A 23,263-nucleotide genomic window follows, 5' to 3' on the forward strand; every position below is an offset into this window, starting at 1 on the left:
AAACAGTCTCAAAAGTTTAGTTTTTTTTTGGCGTCTTTCAAGATAAATTTTATAATACATTGAAAGGGTGATTGCACGTGGAAAGGGTGTTCTTAGAAACCAATAAAATTGACTTGAAGTTAAAATATTTGAATTGATTTTGAATCTTTGAAAATCTTGGAGCGTCTTTGCCCGCTTATCGATTTCACTGTCACAGATCACATACACTAGTTTTGTCGATGAAAATAAAGTTAATAAAAATGTATCCGATTTGTGATTTGCAAACCCTCCTATGTTAAGTCCCTTATGTACATATCAAGTTTAAAAATAAAATAGTTATAAAAGACATTGAAAAAACAAAATACATTTAAACAATTTATTGATTTAAAATTACAAGTTTCACAAAAAAATACAGCAAAAAGATAGAATAAAATATGGCGAAGTTAACATACAATTGGATAAAATAGAAAAACTTAAAATATTAAAACAATCATATCAAACTATCGCTATATGCGTGATATAGTGAAGTGAATGTTGTTATACATGCAATCTTAATTTAATTAAAAATATTTCAACCTCAATAAGGTACGTATTGAACGACGATGTCATATCTGACAGTTGCTGCACGTGCAGCTGCCGCTTTCATCCAAATAGGTTTCATGTCCATCATCCTCAGAGCCTTTTTTCCCGACATGTTGGCGTCGGCTTCCAGTCTAACCGGATTCAGCTGAGTGCCAGTGCTTTACAAGAAGCGACTGCCTATCTGACCTCCTCAACCCAGTTACCCGGGCAACCCAATACCCCTTGGTTAGACTGGTGTCAGACTTACTGGCTTCCGACTACCCGTAACGACTGTCAAGGACGTTCAATGAAAACGGTTTCATGTAAATTCATAGAAACCAGTAGTGCAGCTATGGCCGACTTCATGCAGTCGCGAAATGTGAAGTCGGCAGCAAGAATTCAATACGCACCTTTATACTTTCGGTTGATGATAATTCTTATTTTTAACATAATTAAAATTATAATTATTTTTATTACGTTTCTTAGGGAAATTATCTTGCACTCGGGTTGGTAGATGCACAACTTTCTTTTCTCAAGCAGAAAACGGCTTCCGTAGTCGTAAAGCCCTTGGGGAATTTAAGGTACCAACCTCCGTAATGATCTTTGGCCTTTATTGTACTTTTTCCTTCTCCATTTTTTTTTATTTCTTTGAAGAAATTCTGAAGACTATTCCTTTCTTCCTTTCGTACCCAAATATTAAATTAACAGTATAAACATTGCTCAGTACGAATATTCTTCTACTTTTTTCTTCCTTTGAGATTTTGATTCCAACATTCAATTTTTTGTTCTGATTTTTTAATTGTAAATCATAGCCTTCATAAAATCTTTCATGAGCATTATTAAAATAAATAGATGATTATCAAACATCTTTATTTCTACTCAGTCGGTTGGTAGCTAGTTTTTTCTATTTTCCGAGGCAAGGGAAGATGATCTCCCGCGGTTCGCCTTTACGCGTTGATGCTTGTTAACTGCGTTTGTCTTTGGTTTTTGCCCTTTCCTGCTTTCTTTCTCTCCACGGCTCTCTGAATCTTCTGCGATGGCTAAATACGAATAATTAAACTTAATTACTTATTTTGCATACAAATTACGCTTTAAAATATATAATAAACACGTTCTATAACTTATTGAATACAAGTTTCACGATAAACTGTGGAATAAACGCGTTATATATTTTTTTTGTCCATGGCAATTAATTTTATAGTTTTTGCCAAGACTTGCCAGTGGTAAACCCTATCTGGCAACACTTGACAGTGTTTTATATGTTTTTTATGATGGTAACACTGTCAAGTTAACGTTTTCGATTTCAAAAACTTTCTATCCCTTCATTTGTCGTTACTACAACTTGGGCATAATAATTATAATCCTTAACCTACATCAGCTGGGTTCCTATATTCTACAGATAAAATTACTATTTAATAATAGCAGTTTTTGTAGCATCATTTTGTTTCTCTGTAGGTAAATACGGGAACCAAACTGACTTCTTACTATACTAGGAGATAAACTATGCCGAAAACCATGCTCATTATAATTTTTTCGTCCTACAAATAGGTACTTATATTAAAACACCATCACCTTCTGGTCATTATGGGGTTTTCTTAGAATAATAATTAATATTAAAACAATCAAAATGTATGACCAAACACTTGATAAAAGTCAAAAATTTTAGAGATACACTCAACTTTCACCATTCTAAATAGACGTTTGTAATATAGAATTCCCATTGCAAGAGAATTCCATATATCATCTTAATTTAGGTATAGTTTTTAAAAGATGTAATTTTACCCCATTTTACTGTATGTTGGGTTTTTATAAAATACGTTTTTTTATATACTTATCTAACGTGTACCAGAAAGATAACGTAGTTTTTCATAGCGTCAAAACAAATAATTTTGTTTGACAATTGTATGGTACAATTAGACCACTACAACATAATATATGATTTTCAGAAATAGGTATTTGAAGGTAATTTTAACATCAATGGTGATATTATCTTATCTAGAAAGGGAAGAGAGAGGTATATACTAACTCAATCGCACAAATGTACGAGAGATAGTCAACGATAATAATATTTATCAAGTATTTTTAAATAGACCTTTATCGTGCAATGCATTTAAAACGTTCATTCATGTACGAATGCCCATATAAGAGTAGCTTTGTAAAATTTTAACTATAATGTGCTCATTAACTTACGTCCTATCGGTTGAATAATATAAGCACAAAGCAACAGTTAAATAATAATAGGATCTACCATAGATTTGTTTATCTTGGACACATTCCGTTATCTAAACCTCTCCCTAACCATCTTTCACCAACAATATTTAATGAAGGCATCAAGATTTTTTATCCTAATGCTTCCTACCCCTACCGCGATGTTTAACAAATTCTTTTTTACCTTCCTCAGATTTCTTGATAAAAAACTTGTAATTCATAACACCGTTGTGCACGAATGTATTGGCGTACCACACTGGCAACACAGCACATTCGCCATCTTTAAATATGTCCTCTACTTTGTCGTTGGACGACATACAGTTGTCTGTGTAAGTGTACTTGCGGTGCTTTTCGTTTTTATTGTAAACGTGGATTTCGTAGTTCCATTTCGCGGCGCTGAACTTGGTACCAATAAGTTGGACGGCCATGTAGACTTTGCCGTCAGTTTCTGATACTTTAACGTGGATTAGGAAGTTGTAAGTTCCTAAAACGACTAAATGCACCTCTTGGCTAGTGTTGTGCACGTTTGTCAGAGCCATTTCAGTATCGACGTCAGTCTGACGGCCGCTTGGATGCATTTGGTCGAAATGACCTGCTATTTGGCTCAGTTTTCCTGAAAATTAAAAAAATAATATTAAAATTAGACTTGAATAACACTTTTGGTAATATTGGTCGGTTTGCATAAGCACAACGTTATAATACGATTGTTTTCCATGTCTATAAAAACTTTAACCTAGATAAAGAACTCAAATCCAGATAGACATTAGAAATGGGTCTCAGATTACAACTTTCATTACTTTGGTTCTCGGAACAGTAAAGTTTCAAGGTAGGTGTATAGTACTTATTACCTCTCCAGCAGCAAACGCCGAACACAGCGGCGAGCGGACACTCCTGCTCCTTGAAGGGACATTCGCGCTGGTGTGTGTCCATGTCAGAGATCTTGATGTACAGCTTACAGCCCTCGGTAGCGTTTGGGCACAACGCTTTCGTCTGGTTAGTTAAATAAAGAATCGTTTAAAACAGGGTTTTGATAGAAAATCTCTCGTTTCGACTACAGTATCCAAATTGATTTAGGTGTATTGAAAAAATTACATGTATGAAAAAATCAAATTAAAAAAGATATTTGAGAAATCTAAAAGAAAAAAAAAAAAAAAAGTTTTTTTTTGTACATTTAAACGTGATGGAATTATTTAATTAAATAGACTAGACTACCGGACACAGTAAATCGTAGTAGGTACTCAAATAACTATAGAACTTATACCTGAGCCATATGGTTCTCGAGGTCAAAGTTCCTCCTGTTAGTGAGGACCTGGTGACAGATACCGCACGCTCGGCCTCTATTCTTGCACTCGCTGCACGAGCTATGCCCACTGTCACACTGGTAGATCCTCAGCCCGAACCGCGAGTGGCAAGTCGGACAGTCTAACACGTCACGCTCCTGGGGCTCGTTGCGCTGTCTGGAAATTAAGGTTTAAAATATATTGATATAAGTCGTAAGGTGTATGTATATTAGTTTTTTTAAAGTAAATAAACTTTCGAAGTAATTCAGGACAATTCTCGTAAGAAAACTCGAAGCGAAAGTAAAACAACAAAGCATGTTAAAAAGACCTTTTTTGTCGGGGTATTCGGGTAAGGTAAAAATTAACGTTGATAACTCGATATATTTAAATCCATTAAACAAGATGAAATCTAAATCTTGTGTGATACGGACACTCTTCCCAATTACCTACCACAAAAATCTCAAATTACCCTGCGCCTAATATGAAGGCATAGGTACTTAATCATCAAAGTCAAGTTTTGGTCTAGTTTCAAATATACACAACGGGATAATAAACGTACAGAATTAGCATTCCACGTGCTTTACAGGCGGTACAATTTATAGTCTAGCTAGGAGAGCTATACAGTAGCTTTATACAAAACTAGCTTCTGCCAGCGGTTTCAACCGCATCCCGTGGGAGCCTCTGCACGAACCCAGATAAAAAGCCTATAGCCTTCCTCGATAAATGGGCTATCTAACACCGAAAGAATTGTTCAAATCGGACCAGTAGTTCCTGAGATTAGCGCGTTCAAACAAACAAACAAATTCTTCAGCTTTATAATATTCGTATAGATGAGAATGACTGCAAAGACTATACATACTGTTGATGAGAATTCATACCTGCTAATAGATCGCGGCCTGGGTCCCTGTCCGCGACCCCTTCGATTCGGGAGGAACGGCGCCGATGGGGCAGGTCTATTGTAACTGTCGAAAGAAGATTAGTTTAAGCTTATGTATATCTTTCATGCGTTGCTGGGGAGTTTGTTGCGCCACTTTTTCCCAGTAACAGATAGGAAAACAAGTCAGTCAGATCACTATTACGAAAGTCCGGAGAGATTTTGAAAACAATTGGTCCAGTCATCTAACTTTCGTTTTTTTTTAACCTCGGCATTTGTGAAGTCCCAGTTACGTAGTTGGTACAAAGCCATCTATCATTTTCTCGGAACTTTTGGTCAGTGGGTCGTGTTTTTTAACCTTAATAAAATAAAAAGAAAACCTTTGATTGCAGTTCCAAAATAAAGTAGGGTCTTGATTACCTTTCAGCTTGTCCAAAGTTGTTAACGAAAACGAAGTCATTCGGCCTCTGCGGCTGGAAAGGGTTGTTGTTGACTTGGGGATGAAATTGATTGTTGTTGGGCTGGGGGTGGAATTGATTGTTGGGTTGGGGTTGATATGGGTACGCTTGGGGCTGGTTCAGGTTGGGGTATAGAGGCTGTGGCGTAGTAGGGGCTGCGTTTTGCTGCAGAGCGGGTCCAGCATAACTGTACGGCGCTCTCTCTCTTTCCATGCTGTAAAAAATAGTTTTAGTTAGCCTTAAGGCTGCCTGTCCACCGGAGCGGAGCTAGGCTGCGGAGTGGAGAAACTGAGAAATATTAACCAATAGGATTGAGGAGCGGAGATTTTGTGCAATCCTATCTATATTAATATTATAAAGCTGAAGAGTTTGTTTGTTTGTTTGAACGCGCTAATCTCAGGAACTACTGGTCCGATTTGAAAAATTCTTTCAGTGTTAGATAGCCCATTTATCGAGGAAGGCTATAGGCTACTTTTTATCCGGGTTCGTCCAGAGGTTTCCACGGGATGCGGGTGAAACCGCTGGCAGAAGCTAGTTGGTTAATATTTCTCAGTTTCTCCACTCCGCAGCCTAGCTCCGCTCCGGGTGGAGAGGCAGCCTTAGTTTTTTAAATTGTCTACATCATCGACACCATAACCAAACCGAGGGTGACAATTTCATGGCTGGTTAATTTGTGGTTCGGTTCAATTACAGTTCAATGGTGCAACTCGCGCATACTTATCTACTGTAATTATGTACTGGTTATATGCCTGTGTTTATTGTACTTAGCATTAACTCTTATTTATCGTATTAAGGTCATCATCATCTCCCGAGCCTTTTCCAAGCTATGTTGTGGTCGGCTTCCAGTCTAATCGGATTCAGCTGAGTACCACCAGTGTTTTAAGTACAAGGAGCGACTAAGGTATCTAGGTAGGTCTTCATATAAAGTATCGTCAAGTACCTTATAGTTTGAGGAGTAGGGGGTCTGGCAGCTGCCTCCTGCTTCGTTTTATTGACCACCTCTTGCAGTTTCCTCTCGTACTGCTGCCTCTGCTGGTCCAGCATTCGCTTGACTTCGGCCTGACTCATCTGTCTCCTGTGGAAACATGGCATTTTTACATCGACATGTTACGTTAAGATCTTTTTATTAGACCCTCGGAAGAGAAGGAGCTCGTCCTATTTCTTCTGTGCAAGGATTCAAATAAATAAATATCAAGCTGAAGATATATTATCGTTAATAGGTAGGATTTGAAAAATTATGTTTTAGATAGCAAGTTTACAGACTTGAGAACTTCTATGGGGTTTTATGCGCATTTGAAAACGCTGCGTAGTTCTTAATCTTAAAATAATCGTGTTAAAAATTGGCAGCAATATGCCAAGTTTTTTAAAAATCCGATCAGCCGTTTGTGAGTGAAGAAGTAACAAACATATACACAGACACACAAAGTATCGCCGTTATAATATTGAGCGTGATATAATTAACACGCTGCACCCACAGCGGGTCTCATTTGATGATATTCCACCAAAATATGCACCTACTACATTTTAGTCGTATGTACTTCATACCGCACTACATGATAGAATACATAAGTAAGTGGAGGCTGTGGAGGTACATACGATGGACACTTGTCATACTGAAATTATCTATAATTATATTTTATGCGGATAACAATCGGTCGAACAGTCACGTTAGCTCGTAGCTTGTTACATAGGAAGTGGGGTTTCCCCGACCGAGATAAAATACGAACAAAACTCAAAATATTAGTATTTGGTATTTTTACAGGTTTTTGAAAGAACTAACAAAAACACAAAAAAAATACTGACGTAAATAAGTATAAGTATTATTATCGCAAATGATAAGATCATGTTTCCTCGTATCTGATGCTAATTTAGGTAAAATATCAACAAAAACATTTTTCATTTATATTTGTATTTGGCGCACCACGTCCTGGCAATCCATCAAAACGCTACTGGGCATGAGCGAGATGTTAAATGGCTGACTTCAGAGTGGCAAACTTATTTGACGAAAAACGTCCGTCTAAAGGTCTCAGCACACATATGGGATCGGAAAGGGATCGTAACCGTAACGCCTTTCGCCTCGCTGTCAACCAGGCGTCAACCTACCGTATGCACGTAACGAAAGCGTATCAGCAGCGCCTGTACGTCAACTCGGCTACGGCTAGGCGACACCGCGCTTACGCCTCGCCGCCCCCTGGCTGACGCGCAACACGAATGAAATACTCCTTGCGAATGGCGGCGTCTTTAGCAGGCAAGTCGCGGGAGGGGAAAGGGGAAACGGTGGACGAAGAGATGTGAGCTCGGGTACGGAGAGACGTAAGCGCGGGGACGGAGAAACGTAAGCGCGGGGACGATGAGCCGTAAGCGCGGGAATTCAAGTTCGGAGCCTGTTCCGAGGCGAGGCGATTACGTTATTATTCCGATTAGTGTGCGTTGCACTAGGGAGTTTAATACAAACCATTCTGAACGGCTCGAGGCGATACGGTGACGATCCCTTTCCGATCCCATATGTGTGCTGAGACCCTAAAAAGGATATTGGATTCATAGAATCTGCGCAGAATTGGTTAATGTGCGCGCGCTCAATTGTTTGGTCAAAACTTTGTAGATGTTTAGTGTGAGTGAGTAGTAGTAGTACCTGCTATGCACGTGTTTTGAAAATACTAACAAAAAAGGGTCGGCTAGAATTAGGTACCTACATGTTTTTCCTGCAAGTAAAGATTGCACGTAGGTAATAATTTGGTTTTATTTGTTCATAGAAATATGATTTTTGATTAGATTGTTTCTAGATGATTTCTTACTTGTAGGTAGCTAAGCTACAGCTTTTTAATTTATTTAATATTTTCATTAATTTAAAATTATCCTCGTTATTTATTAATGCGAAAGTGAGTTTGCAGTTTGTCACACTTTCAACCAAGAAGGGCTGAACCAATACAGGTAAAATAGATGGTAGGTATAGGTACCATATGGCGACGCCACAGGGGGTCTACTCTAATTCAACGAAACGAAACTTCGATATCGAACGAAATTCAAACGAAGTTTCGTTAGTGACCCTACTCTATTTCATTTTCGGATGCGCATACGAAGTTCGGAACCATAGACAATTTTCGTGAACGAATGGAATCTATGATATTGTGTGGGGCTTTTATGATGTCGACTAAACTAAGTTACGGTTTTTACTTTAACTTGAAATTATTAAACTTTTCAGCTTTACTTATTCATGTAACATTATAAATGTGATTCATTTCATATTTCTTGTAATATTCATGCAAACAATCTAAACTTTCAGGCAAAAAATATATTTTCAACTACTTTCGACTCGACACTATAAAAAACCCTTTGACAGTCATTGCTAACCAACTAATTTGAAGAGTACTATTTCATGCCAAAAATGGGTAATCACGGATGACAACCAAAAATAGCTACATAATACAATCTAATCATAACAAGTCGACTTAAGATTTTTTGTTTGAATACTTTGATAAGTTTTCTGAAGTGTGTTTCTCAAGTGTCGTATTTAATAAATCATGTTTCCAAGTGCTTTTATGCCAAGGTACGAGTTCCCTAAGGAAGTATTATGTCGTACTTTACGTACTCCGACTTCTACGTACGTCTGCTGTATTTTGGTTCACAACAAGTTTTGTTTTGGATTTAAAAACTTCGTGAGTAGATATCATATTAAACAAATGCAATATTTGGTTTCGCTCTAACACCATTGCCTTTTCTAATACTAATCATTTATATTTTCAGTTTAAAATGGCTCCATATACGGGGTTCGGCAAATCCTCAACAAATCGAAACCGTTCTAAATTTCCTGGACGAACATAGAGATTTAGCTCGCGGGAGATTGAATAGTTGAACCCAGCCAGGAAGATAACCTGAGAGTCCAGCTGTAAAAGCTGCCTAAGTACCACCACCATTGACACAAAAATGCCGACTTTCACACCTTGTAAGTATTTTACTGTGGTATATTGAGTAATGCTATTGTAAATAAATTGTGCACAATATAGATAACATTTTTTTTAGTGTATTTATAAGAAATACTCTTCATAAAGAATACAGATTAACATTATACTATTGAATAATGATTGCATCTTTTTTATTATGTTTGCATATGGTATTAAATGGGTCAAGTGTTAAGTTGAGAACTTTTTGTTGTTACTTAACCCGTTCAAGTGTCTTAGCCATATTTTGTTTACACTGTTGTTCTGAGCTATTGACTAAAATTGGAATGTTGTTTTGCAGCCTCTCGACATACACACTCTACAAGGAGACTGCCTACTACTAGGAGATTACAGAGGATGTGCCAGCACAGGTGTAAGAAGCAGATTGTATCAATATGAAGAGGAGCGTGCACAGAGAGAGACGGTGCAAAACGCAGAGCTTGCAGGCATCAGGGGTGAATTGGCAGGCATCAGTCCTACCCTGTTGCAGCTGCATAACACAATAAGGGAATATGTGGATAGGAATTAAGATTTTGTTAGTGTTTTGTTAGTCATTAATTGTGTTTAATATTTCTTTGTTATTAATTTGTAATGTTTAAACAGGGTAATAGTAAATAAAACTTTAAGCATATAATTTATTCTTTTATTAAACTCTAAAGGAAATAAATAACATCATGTCAAATACTTAAAATCAATAAACATACATATTTTCTGGAGCATGTTATGATGTGCTTGAGTAGAACTTTGTCCTACCTATTCCTTTCCAAAATGTGCACTAACAAAGCTCTGCAAAGTTGTATCTGCCTTCAAGAGAATCTTCAACAGCTTTATCTATCGGTGTCATCATATGCTCCCTTAGAGAGAATACCCAGAGTCACCTAAAATACACATGTATATGAAAATATGTGAATAACACTACTACACAATATTAATAATATAAATGTGAAAGTTTGGGGTACCGCTTTTGTCCCAACTTGTACAAATATATTCAAAATGCAATAAAGTTAAACATACCTAACAGATAAACTGTTTCATTCTGGAGACCCTCCAAGTGGCTTCTAATATCACACTCTCTCCAAATATAAGCATCATGTGTGTTGCTCCACCAAATGACACATCCACATTTGTTATATAGTATCGCTGTCACATAATATCTGGAAAATAATAAAGGATTGATCAGCATCATAATAAACAACAGTCAATGCCTCAATTAAATCATTAATGTTTAGTTCTTATACTTACAACTTGGGTGTTAAGAGAATGGAAATATTTTCGATTCCAGAAGGTCTAGCAATTGCAATGTGCATTGTTTGGAGGTTATAAAGGCACGAATTCCTGGCACAACCCTTCGAAAAATTGCCGACTGAGTCTGTGATTTCCTACAAACTCTACGTCGGGAATTTCGCTAATTTTTAATTGATTGCGCAAGCACTGCCGGTTCCTTCTTCGCTCTACATGATCTTCACGTAAAGCTGCTTTGATTAAAAGCATTATTGTAGCCTTTGCCAATAATTTTCACACAAAATTCACAAAACGAAAAGTAACACGAAAATCAAACGATAACTCTTTTGGTTTCGTTGAATTTGAGGTTAAAATTCCGAAGTTTCGTCTGTCAAACTCAAATATTCGTTCGTAGCATTTCGAATTAGAGTAGGTTTATAGACAATAAACGTCAAACAATCTTCGTTCGTACGAAATTTCGGAACGAAATGGAACCGTGGTAAGAAGTTCGCGAAATTTCGTACGAAACTTCGTTTTTCGGTGAATTAGAGTAGACCCCCAGGGGCCCGATTCTCCTAAGTTAATATTGTCAAAATCGAATAGAAATTGAATCGCAATATGATCGCAATAGCAGTTTTAACCATATCGGGCATTCTGCTACTAATAAAAGACCAATCGTATTCCAATGACATTCGATTGGTTTGCGATTGGTCTGCTATTTTTGTGATTTTGGTCTATACGGTAGTTTGCTGTACAATCATTTTGCAATCGTAAATCATTTGCAGACAAAATGATTCATTATTGAATGACAGAAAAGGATAAAAATGTTTATTTCAAAGAAAAAAATGCCGAATGCCACATACGCTTCAATCGTAATCGAGTCGGGATTGGATCTCAGTCGAACCGAGTCGAACGTGAATCGTATGACGCTTAAGTAAAATTAGGAGAATCGGGCCCCAGGTTACTTTTTATCCTTGTTCCTGGAAAAAATTGCTCGGGTCTTATTGTTTACACCTTTGTATGTAAATATGTATTCGTATACCTATGGACGAACGAAAATAATCGGTAAAAAAATCCCTGCATAAAAGAGTGCTTATATAAAAGCAATTGGCATAACTGCCCCGACGCCATTTTTATTTACCTACTTATAAACTTCCGTCGTAATGCGATACGAGACCCAGATTACCTTTTGTCAATAAATAGTCCTTTCAGCTTAAAAGTTGGTGAACGGCCGTTCCCGATATGCTATCTACAATCTATCTTTGGATTTGGTTATAACATTCACACGCTTATTTTTTAACGACGTCAAAAATCATCAAATGACCCCTCCCGCTGTGGGTTAGCAGCGGTGAGGGAGTGTCAGATTCTTATTGACTAAAAACCGTCGTGTTTCGTCGTAGGCCTTTTATGTACCAGGGCCGCGGTAACTCTTTCGAACAATCCCGCAGCCCAAAATTCACAAGCTTACATAAGCCTCATACAAATACAAGTAGGTATTGACAAATTCCTATCGTTAGTAAACAAATCCAAAGATAGATAGAATATTGGGAAGTACCGAAAGTGATAATATTTCGTATATTATGACGAGTCAAATGATTGACTCCAATCGAAAATACTTATTTGTTGAGAAACGTAACAAGACATGTTTTGTTTACTTAGGTACAATCTTTTTTCGCTTCAACATTTTCAAAATTTTGCTTTTTGTGATTCCAACCCTTTCTTTTGATTCCAACTCACACTTGGCAGTTTATTTTTGATGAGTAGAATGTAAACTAGGTGAACGGTACAAAATGTTCAATAATCCTTGCTTCGCCGTTCATGCGCAGAGCGTCAAACAAATGGCTATCTTCGGAGAAGCAAAGTTATTTGATGAGCACTGAACTTGCAAAGTAAGTAGGTGAGGTCTTAAAAGTTAACAAAACAACAATAAATCTACAATGTTATTTTATTTATATAAACAAACTTTAAAAGCATCTACCTACATAATAAAAATGCTCAACAAAAATAGCTATCCTATATGTTGATACTTAATTAGAACACAAATTAACAAACGAAATATTGAGTAACACTTACTGTGTTGGAGTCGAGGCATTGCTCCTACTTGTGGTAGATTGCTCTGCACCCATTTCGTAGACGATAAAAACAACCTCTAGCTTCAAACACTGATTAAAAACTTCACTAACCTAACAAAAGCAAGCTTATTAGGCACAATGAGCGAAACAAAGCAAAACGTTGTATTTATAACATGGCCGACGATTAAACAAGCTTCGAGTCGAATTTCTGATAACGAAAGTACTACACGACTCATAAAAGTGCATGAATTGTGCTGCACCATAGACGGAGCAGCGTATCCTTGCCCCCGCCCGCCTGCACTTAATAACTTTAGGGATGCACCTAACTGTTATCGATAAAACATACGACATTTTTTATTGATTTAAAAAAGTATGTTGGTTTCGATTGGTATAAATTTTATGTTTTTTTTTTCTATGACTCATTTAAAATGACGCTTTCGTGAATGTGTGTATGGGGAACTTTATTATCGTGACATACATATAAAAAGCTGTAAAGCACGGTTTTGTGTTCCGGTAAGACATCGTTAATTTTGGTGCCAATTTCCACACAATGGATTGAGAGGTGTGTAAACCAAATAGGAATATAGAGACCTCCATCATATACATGTGTACGGGGAAATGGGTCTTTACCCAGCAATGGGACGATTCAGTCTAGAAAAAATAGATAGTTTAATATGCATGTAACATTACTTGAAGATTTTATTCGATGTATATGATTCTATTTTTAATTTCATCGATATTACGAGCACAACACTAGCGATGAATTACCGGAATTCACCACCCATAGACAATAATAGCTCATACGTGTTATCTCATGTCACGTGTGATTTAACATAATTATCATCTCTAATTTATTATAAGTTAATTAACAAACCAGTCAATATAACAAATAACCATTACTTTTTGCTTTCCATACAAATTTATTTTTGCATTAATGAATACTACTCTAGCGCCATCTTTGGAGAATAACCATTGACATTTCTATGACTTTGTTTGACATTGAGCCGGCCGGATTTCATTCATTTTCACTGATTCTGTCTGTGCTCATATCACTTGTCAGTGGCAGAATCGTCGACGTCGACATCGACCGGCATCGTTTGCCAGAAGCAAAAATAGAATAGAATAGAATTTCATTATTTCATTTCAGTCAGACGGAAACACATTTTCGCGATCTGCTGAACCCACTTCATAGAATCTAATTCAATATGCCGCACTTTAGAATTGAAACAAATGTGGCAAGGAACAAAATTCCTCAAGATTTTGTTTTGAAAGCTGTGCCGGTGTTGGCAAAGGCTCTTGGAAAACCTGAACAGGTATTTAAATATTTAATAATTGCCCATTTTATCTTATATTTTACTTGTCAAATAAAGACGACCCGCTGACCAAATATAGGGGCAAAAACTTATCGCAAGTCATATTCAGATATAAGAATGTAGTTTCTTAAAATAAATATAGATCCTATCTAAAAAACTGAAAATAAAACAAATTCATGTGAAAGATTTCATTAATTTCATGTACAGTAAAGATTACAGTATGAAAATATTATTGAAAATAGTTCAGGTGACTTATATTTTGTCTTCTCCACGAATAATGAATTAAAGTAGAATCCCTGTTATACAAATAAGAAGAGACAAGAAAGCCTTATCATTGTGCAGCTATCAATAATTATTAATATTGTTATTGCACCCAATATCTAGTTGTTTAATCTTTAACTGTTCAGATAAAGAAATAATTAGATAAGATTTTATTTTCCAATTTGTTTTATATGCAAGTGTAACATAGTGTACATAACATGTACACTATTACTCAAAAAAAAAAAAAAAAACATAATTAAAAAAAACAACACACAAAACAAAAATTATACAATTAAAGTATCATCTGCCTAGCCTTTTCCCAACTATGTTGGGGCTGGCAGTAAGCATGCAACAATATTAAATAAAAGAAAATTAAAATTAGTGTGACTTCACACTGAACCACATTATTTAGTCTGAAAAAATTGTTGATCACAAAATTAAGTATTCTCATGAAAAAATTAAAAGTGGGTTCAATATAAAATTGGTATTGATTTCACAGAAAACAAATCAGCTTTATTATCACATCATTCTGTTTCGCAAACAAGAGCTAGCAAAAAAGGATTGATTCTGACAAAACAGAATGTTTTATTATGTCTGATTTCACAGTACTGCGTGGTGTCTGTAATCCCGGACGTTCCAATGAGCTTTGGTGGCACCACAGACCCCTGTGCTATTGCCAACCTCATGTCAATCGGGGCACTTGGCGTGGAACAAAACAAGAAACATGCTAAAGTACTCTTCGAGCTGGTCGAACAGGAGCTCGGAGTCAAGAGTGATAGGTAAATATAATATATTTTGTTGAGTAAGGTATGGGCAACTGATAAGATGGTGTGAAACGCTTTCTACAAAGAGTGTGTTAAGATGAATTTCGAAGGATGGAGAGGCAGAGGTAGACAGAGGAAAAGATGGATTGATTGCCTGAAGACATGAATAAGAAGGGAGTGGGTGTTAGTTTGACGTATGGAGTCTGGAGTGAGGAATGGAAGAAAAATACATATTGTGCAGACCCCAAATGATTTGGGAACGGTAGGAAGATTAAGAAGAAGAAGTTGGTAAAGTCTGGTTTGTATTAGAAACTGACAGTTTTGCTTATGGATGGTTAGTCATCATCCTTCTGCCCTTGTACCAATTTTTTTTTGGGGTTGGCGCAGCATGCTTTGTCCTTCCACACTATTTTATCCGCCGTCACAACCTTAATATTAATTCGTAACATTCTTTCTAGTATTTACGTTTATATCGAATAATAAGTTAAGCAGCTGGGCAGCAAGTAAAAGCAGTAGGTCTATCTGCTAAATGTGATTAGTTCGCTTAGTTTTGAGATTAATTCGTCTGTTTCGAAATATCTTTGGCAGGCCAGTTGTCATTGAATTGGTTATAAGGGCAACTACATGAAGTAGTTTATTCAGGGCCGGAGTGAAATCGTGGGAAACAGTCTGCTTTACAATAAAAATAAATACTATATTCATTGTGAGTCAGACATACAAAGTATGCTAATATCCATGACTGTACCTACGTTTTAAATTAAACCATTGAGTACCATTTGTTTAGCTATTAACACCTGTGAATCGAGGCGCAGCAATTTCAATAGCGCTCACTCCGGAATTGAAAGAGTAACAGACAGACAGACGTAATATGCGTAGGTGTATGTCTTATATACTTAGATTATATCTTGGAGAACAAAATGACTAGCGGAGGTGCCATGCCATAACGGAAAGTAGCGCGCCAAAATGCGGGTATGCAGGAGAAGAGGAACGTTACTGTTATCGCCCTTTTTTTTTTTTTTAACGACGTCAAAAATCATCAAATGACCCCTCCCGCTGTGGGTTAGCAGCGGTGAGGGAGTGTCAGACTCTTACTGACTAAAAACCGTCGCGTTCCGTCATAGGCCCTTTATGTACCAGGGCCGCGGTATCTCTTTCGAACAACCCGCAGCACTGTTATCGCCCTTACACGCCTTCTTTAGACCCGACAATTTTTTGTAATACCAAAAATCGTTGACAGATGTCTCAAAGAACCCGAACGCTTCGTTAGTTCACTGGTAAATGATCGTTTTGGTCATGCCCAGCGTACAAATTCGACGTAGCAGAAGGCGTCTGACTTACCTGCATTATGGCATATCCGCTCATCTTTGCTTACTCCGTAGAATATACGCTTATTATAAAACTGACGACATTTTTAGTGTGAATCTCATAAAAAAGTTATTGTAATCGAAGAAGTTAGAAATAAAGTAATATTGTTTTGAACCAGCTTCCGCACACTGACAGATTTTTTTAACCGATTCAGTAGTTCTAGAGATTGGCGCGTTCAAACAAAGAAACTATGTATTCAGCTATAATATTAGAACCTATAGATAGAGTCATAGTTTATTTTTTGTATAGGTTTGATTTCTCATCTGATATACTCTTGGAAGGCTTATGTATTATGAGACAATATAAACAAGTCAAATTCCATGGACGAGTAGGCAAATCCGACAGAAGCAGCAGTTTAATACATAGCTTCAGAATTCAAACGGAGTATTTTGATAAACAAACTAGCCGTTTTCCCGCGGTTTCACCCGCGTCCCGTGGTAACTACTGCCCGTACCGGTATAAAATATAGCCTATGTTACTCGTGGATAATGTAGCTTTCGAATGGTGAAAGAATTTTTAAAAACTGTCCAGTAGTTTTTGAGCCTATTCATTACAACCAAACAAACAAACAAAGTTTTCCTCTTTATAATATTAGTATAGATATGTTATAAAGTCTATGAGTAGTTAATGGTGAAGAGAGAGCTCATCACACGCCATTGAAAGTTTAAATAACGTGGAAATAACGACTTATTTATCCTTGGGAAATGTTGTCGTGTTTGTATTCAAATACCGAGGCATCGCGTTGTTAAGTAAATCCTTACTAAATAAATGCGAAAATAACTCTGTCTGTCTGTTATAATAACTACATTCAGAACTCTGTGTTATGGAGTCGTGGTGGCCTAATGGGCAAAAAACCAACCTCTCAAGTATGAGGGTGCGGGTTCGATTCCAGGTCAGGCAAGTACCAATGCAACTTTTCTAAGGGTGCTTACATAAAGAAACAGGTTTCCGGTACAGACAAACCTGTACGGGTAGGTACCGATCAGCGCAGGTATAATATTTCAATTTAATCCTATTCACCCACTTATAAAGAAACAGGTTGTAACTTATCGGTGCCGACTACCTGGACCGTACCATACGGGTTTTATTTTGATTGTCTTTAAGGACAGATTCACCTGTTTCTTTATACGAGTCAACACTGTACTGATAGGTTTATATAGGTACATTTATATAAAGTCTTTTGGGCACAATTCCCGCTGATAGCGATGCTTATGAAGTTTGTTGAAACTTAGTTATATTTTTCCTTATTTATTTGTAAATATTTACTGGTTGTTTATATTTTTTAAAGTAGCTATTCAAATAGAACCGCGGGAAACCAGCAGTCAATAAATAATCTTTGGTCTCTGCAGACTCTGCAGTAGGTCTCGCTAGTCGTAAGTTTATAAACACATATTGTTATCTAACAGTCGTATTGTTCTAGACTGTTAGATCAAGAGCCAGCGACCGCCAGACCTACGTTATTTTATAAAGGCTGAAACTTTGTGTGAGCATCTACCTTACAGCAATTATTTATCTCATACATACAAAAAGTGGTCCGTATATTATAGGATACGACTGACAAAAAATTTGGTAAAGTATTTTTTTTATATATTTTTCAAGCCATCGTCAGTCAAACTTCGTAGTAGCACAGATTACCTACTATAATAGTTACTACGTAAGTAGTAGTCTATCGTTCATACCCTCTGCAAGGTAAATGCACACACTTTCAGCCTTTACAAAATAACGTAGTTCTGGCGTTCGCTGGCTCTTGGACTAAGTGTATAACGTCAAGAGTTACTCTGTTATCGTGCACTCGAGTGTAATAATTACACTTCTGGCGCGATAAGCGGGCTAAATAGCATGCTTGTTTAATAGAATAGGTTTGCACCTAAACGCCTATTAAGTCTGTTAATTGTATTTTCTTTTGTCATTAAGTAATTTTAATTAGAATAAGCTATTAGTTACGGTATTTAGAGAGATTATTTGCAACTTGATTTACTTATAAAAATCAATAATAGAGTCAAATTATGGTATTAATTTCAAATAAGCTATCTAATATTTATCAGTTGTGTTAGCACCCATAACACAAGTTAATTAATAACTTACCATGGGGCTAACCGACCGTGTGTGAAAAAGGTGTCCCGACATTATTATTATTAGTGTCCCGACATTATTAAAAAAATGCAAATAGTTATTAAAAATTAATTGTTCGTAAAAAAATATTTACCAAAAAAATAGTACCTACTTTTTTCTCGACTTATGATTTTTTTATTCTTTTTTATTTCGGTATCTACTGTAGGTACTAGTATGTCTTCATATTATGCCGTGTCGGACCATGCAACAAACATCCTCTATTCTGCACTATATATCTAGGCAATCTACCAGTCAGGCAAGTACCAATGCAACTTTTCTAAGTTTGTATGTACTTTCTAAGTATATCTTAGACACCATTGGCTGTGTTTCGGATGGCACGTTAAACTGTAGGTCCCGACTGTCATTGAACATCCTTGGCAGTTGTTACGGGTAGTCAGAAGCCAGTAAGTCTGACACCAGTCTAACCAAGGGGTATCGGGTTGCCCGGGTAACAGGGTTGAGGAGGTCAGATAGGCAGTCGCTTCTTGTAAAGCACTGGTACTCAGCTGAATCCGGTTAGACTGGAAGCCGATCCCAACATGATTGGGAAAAAGGCTCGGAGGATGGATATCTAGGCAATCTGCATAGCAAGGTCTGACTGCATTGAACACGCCGGACGTAGGTGCGTGTACATTGTCATCTCACACGTTGGGCTATTGTCAATCTAGTATCAGTTGTTAGATGATTTTTAGTGGTACTGTAGGTAGTTATAGATTTTGACCAAGATAGGAGGACTCTATCGACCAAAAAAGTTTTTTTGTCTATAAACTAGAAAATATTAGATGAACCATATGTTGTTGGTAAATAATTTACTTCATATTGTACATAATTTTACCTACAATATTTCTGTAGAGCAGTGGTTCTTAACCGGTGGTCCGCGGACCACTGGTGGTCCCTGGAGGCATTCCAAGTGGTCCGCGAAGCTTTGCCTCTCGACGTTTCTATACGTTATTTTTATCGACTTATCTGTGCGCGCGGGGGTTTTCGCAACATTTTACGTAATTTTGGTTTTGAGTCTTAAAAAATAATTAAAATTTCGCGCTCGCTTCGCTCGCGTATTCAGAAACTATATGCCCTTGTTTTTGCATTTGTCAACAAACAAAAACTTAAGTACGTTTGGGCTAAATTTTACGTAATATTTAGTTTAAGTCCGAAAAAAATTTCGCGCTCGCTTCGCTCGCGCATTTGGCAACTACATAAGCATATTTTTATCTTTCTTTATATTTGCTTGCCTACAACTGCCGACATGCGTTTAGCTTTGAGTAGTACTTACTGAACCAAAAATTCAGAAATTAGTAAAGAGAATGCAGTCACAAAAATCTCATTAAATTAAAATCTGTAAGTTTTAGTTTTTTTGCTAACTAATAAAGAAATGAGTGCTAATTATAAAGTATGCTTGTATTCTTTATCAAAGAACTCTCAATTTAGGTACACCGATGGGGTGGTCCCCGGCAAGACAAACTTTAGTTAAAGTGGTCCCTCATGTCAAAAAGGTTAGGAATCACTGCTGTAGAGCATATTATAAGGATTTTTTTTGTTTGTTTGTACTCGGTTTAAGTCTTTACTGTTGGAAAGCTACACTCTTCCAGAGTAACACAGGCTATATTTTATCCCGGTACGGGCGGTAGTGACCCCGGGTGCAACCGCAGGAAAACAGCTAGTTCTAAATAAGTACTGTTAGGATTAGTAGCAGTAGTGGTTAATAAGCAATCATTAATTAATTCATGGTTGACTCATATGATCTTCAGACCTATTGCAAATTAACAATATAGCTACATAGTCCTTTAGTTACTACGCTCATTAAAGGTGGTTCATCATCATCAACTGCCTAACTATGTTGGGGTTGGCTTCCAGTCTAACCAGATGCAGCTGAGTACCTACCCATGTTTTACAAGGAGCGACTGCCTGTCTGACCTCCTCAACCCAATACCCTTTGATAAGATTATTAATAAAAAGGTGGTCTATGATCACATTATCATAAAGTATTAAAACCTCTTCGTAATATTACCTAAATGTAATGTTTGTTTGAATCGTGAGAAATGAAAGGCGATATGGCTGCCAAGAGTGTTACTTGTGAAATGTGTAAACAAAACTAGCTTGACGTTTTGAAAGAGTTCGTAAAGGCTTATTTGAAATAAAAAAATTACTTTGAATTGACGTCAGATAGGATGGTATGGAAGAAGACATGCTGCGTCAACTACAAGTAAATTAATTGGGATAAGGAATGATGAATACTGTTTGATTGGGTGTCTGAACCCAAAATTGTTTTTGATGACCCATTTTTGGGAAAAGTAAACGTTCACCTCGATGGACAAAACCATTTTCGGCATGAAAAGGGAAGTTCACAACTAAGGACCATAGCTTATTTATAAGCATTTCATGGGGATATTACTAATGTAAAAAACACATTCATACAGAATCATATGCATGGGAATTAATAATAATAATTCTTTCAGGATGTACATAACATTCCAAGATGAGCCCACGGGAAATGTCGGCTTCAAGGGCACCACGTTCCACGCTATTTTCGGATAAACCTACATACAAATGTATTATTTTTTCTTCTGTAAAGGTCAGACCAGACTAACGTTAATAAAGTGACACTCAGAGTATGTTCAATGACTTTTGTCAAAGAAATGTAAAACCGACTTCAAAAATATTCCTAAAACTTTAAAGTACCACGCTGAAAATCGCATCAAAATCGGTTCAGCCGAACGTGAGGTGATCGCGCACAAACATACATACAGGGCAAACTTAGCACCTCCTTTTATGAAGTCGGTTAAATTCGCAAGTCTGGTCTTGTCTTTATTTTTTAGTTTTAAGAATGTATTATCCTGATTTATTCACATTATAAGTTACTGCCATTATGCCCTAAAAGAGGTTTTAACCAGAACAATATTTATAGTGCCTTCTAAATGGGTTTAATTTTTCATCGCATGATCAAATCTGGCTCATTTCCATCATCATTTACCAAGAATGGAGATTTTTTTATATAACGACGAAAGAAGCAATGTATTTTGCTTGTTAAGGTTAGCGTCCACAGGCACGCGTCGCATGTATCGGACGCATCGCACGTAACAAATTTTAGTTTGCCTATAAAAATTCATACAACTGTGTCTACTTATCGTACGGGCCGCTTATATAGGTACCTAGCTATGCTATGGTGCGTGCGATACGTCCGATACGTGCGATGCGGGCCTATGGACGGTTACCTTTAGTCAATATATTATACCCATAGTCATATTTCCCAGTCATTGGTATACTTTTTTTATTTTTTTACGTCCTTTCCTATTTTTTGTTCAGAGCAAAGTTTATGTTGTGAATTTATGGTGTTTTTTTTAAATTATTTTTTAGAAGCGTAAGAGTAACCTGTATTTTTGAGATTTGGAAAAATAAATATTTATGCATTTTAACGTTGCTTAGTTTTTGTTGAAATTCCTTTGATGTGTTTGCTGAGTAAATATTGGGGTTTACTTACATACTTTCATGAAACCTTTCGACTACTAACTTAATTAGCACATGGGGTCACAAACTCTCATCATCACCTGCCTTTACCATATCGATTCATCTAACATGCATGAAAGGCAGCGGATGATAAGGACTCTGGGAGATGGAATCTCTGGATGATGCCTGCCGCAGCCCGCAGTAGCCATCTATGCCTATCTTCCTCCTAGAGCCCTGTATGTGCCTTAGTTACTCCATGTTTAGGCCAGGCAACTGCTTTTCTAAAGTTTTAGAGAAGGTATCATTTCAGAAGATATGCCTACGAAACCCATCTATATAATTTTTACAGTCCATGTTCTAGGACTGCGGTAGGGCTTGGTAAGATTTTTGTTTGTTTAGTATCAGATAGAGGGAAGATATGTACCTACTACTACTCTATGCGGTGCTTATTTCAAAATATTATTCTAGACGTATTGCAGGCTCTTGAATTTATTTTTTTGGTTTATCTCCTAGCATTTCAGTTACAATATTTTTTTGTGCTTATTTTGACAATTGAAGTTAAATTATATACAGGGAATCTCAATACCTTAGTTTTTCTTTTCTATTATTAAAAAGTGAACTAAATTGAATAAATTAAAAAGTTACCTATGGAAAAAAAGAATAATTCAGCCCGTGATTTTTGTCTCTGTCTTGCATTTTCACGTAACCTATCGTGTGACAGAGACCGAACATGGTCTTGTTTAAAAGAAACGCCATCTTGTCTCAGGTATTGCCAGAATAAACTAATAGACGTAGTTGCTACTACAAAAAAATAATTTGTTAAAAAATAATAGAATTTGATTTCTTTCAAGAATGTACTTGTAGGTTTCAGTCTGCTTAGATCAAACTAAAGGCTATTAATCCACTGAAGAAAAGATAGGCGTATTTTGTCTTCAGGAACCCTGAATTTTATCAGTATAGGAGATTTTAAAATGACGGCAAGTTAAAAAAAATTGGTGATTTAATATCCAGCTTTAAAACTATTTAAAATTAAAATCGAAAATTCCCATTTCATGCCGTCCATGTTTTATTTAAACAAGTGACCTTTTTTAAATGTAAAGTTTTAATAATACGAACTAAATGTGTTCAGTATGATGAATTTTCATTTTAAGTAATTTATTTTTAATTATGTCTAGTTGGTAACTGTTAGCTGTGTCTACACTGTGTGATGCTTTTGAATTAGCCTGTGACTATATTATTTCTGCCAAATAAGTATGTAATACATATGTAATTTTATTACCTTTTTAATTATTTTTTTTATACAAAATTTTGTTGGTGATTGTACCAAGAACGGTTCATTACGGATGTTTTGTTTGTGTATACCAAATTATCTGATGTTTAATAATCTTCAACAATTCAACCTTATATTTAAAA

At 36.5% G+C, this 23,263-nt stretch overlaps 2 protein-coding genes and 2 long non-coding RNA genes across 4 annotated transcripts; 2 read left to right on the forward strand and 2 right to left on the reverse strand.

Annotated features, from left to right (window-relative positions):
• Nucleotides 1–341: 341 nt before the first annotated feature.
• LOC124639702 (E3 ubiquitin-protein ligase SIAH2-like) lies at nt 342–12,798 on the reverse strand. Its single transcript, XM_047177154.1, has 8 exons — nt 12,593–12,798; nt 6,301–6,435; nt 5,323–5,574; nt 4,907–4,990; nt 4,010–4,205; nt 3,597–3,738; nt 2,933–3,361; nt 342–1,580 (listed from the first exon to the last, which is right to left on the reverse strand). The coding sequence occupies exons 1-8, from the start codon at nt 12,643–12,645 to the stop codon at nt 1,435–1,437; spliced, it is 1,437 nt and encodes a 478-aa protein (XP_047033110.1). The 5' UTR covers nt 12,646–12,798; the 3' UTR covers nt 342–1,434.
• Nucleotides 8,351–9,929, forward strand: LOC124639707. Its single transcript, XR_006985489.1, has 3 exons — nt 8,351–9,016; nt 9,105–9,303; nt 9,600–9,929. It is a non-coding gene; the product is annotated as an uncharacterized LOC124639707 (long non-coding RNA).
• On the reverse strand, nt 9,928–11,069 carry LOC124639706. The gene is made up of 3 exons (XR_006985488.1): nt 10,541–11,069; nt 10,313–10,452; nt 9,928–10,176 (listed from the first exon to the last, which is right to left on the reverse strand). It is a non-coding gene; the product is annotated as an uncharacterized LOC124639706 (long non-coding RNA).
• An 873-nt stretch (nt 12,799–13,671) lies between the features above and the next one.
• LOC124639705 (macrophage migration inhibitory factor-like) lies at nt 13,672–21,819 on the forward strand. Its single transcript, XM_047177157.1, has 3 exons — nt 13,672–13,904; nt 14,772–14,944; nt 20,863–21,819. The coding sequence occupies exons 1-3, from the start codon at nt 13,797–13,799 to the stop codon at nt 20,939–20,941; spliced, it is 360 nt and encodes a 119-aa protein (XP_047033113.1). The 5' UTR covers nt 13,672–13,796; the 3' UTR covers nt 20,942–21,819.
• The last annotated feature ends 1,444 nt before the right edge of the window (nt 21,820–23,263 follow it).

This window comes from Helicoverpa zea, chromosome 19 (genome assembly GCF_022581195.2).
Source record: "Helicoverpa zea isolate HzStark_Cry1AcR chromosome 19, ilHelZeax1.1, whole genome shotgun sequence".
NCBI lineage: Eukaryota > Metazoa > Arthropoda > Insecta > Lepidoptera > Noctuidae > Helicoverpa > Helicoverpa zea.

Bases quoted from the DNA above. Each gene is read 5' to 3' on its own strand.
- LOC124639702 (XM_047177154.1), bottom strand. From the start codon at position 12,645: ATGGGTGCAGAGCAATCTACCACAAGTAGGAGCAATGCCTCGACTCCA. The intron at 4,991-5,322 runs GTAATCAAGACC...TTCTTTCGACAG, and splicing joins AACTTTGGACAAGCTGAAAG to TTACAATAGACCTGCCCCAT. The intron at 1,581-2,932 runs GTAAAAAAGAAT...ATTCGTATTTAG, and splicing joins TATCAAGAAATCTGAGGAAG to CCATCGCAGAAGATTCAGAG.
- LOC124639705 (XM_047177157.1), top strand. From the start codon at position 13,797: ATGCCGCACTTTAGAATTGAAACAAATGTGGCAAGGAACAAAATTCCT. The intron at 13,905-14,771 runs GTATTTAAATAT...CTGATTTCACAG, and splicing joins CTCTTGGAAAACCTGAACAG to TACTGCGTGGTGTCTGTAAT. The intron at 14,945-20,862 runs GTAAATATAATA...TAATTCTTTCAG, and splicing joins CTCGGAGTCAAGAGTGATAG to GATGTACATAACATTCCAAG.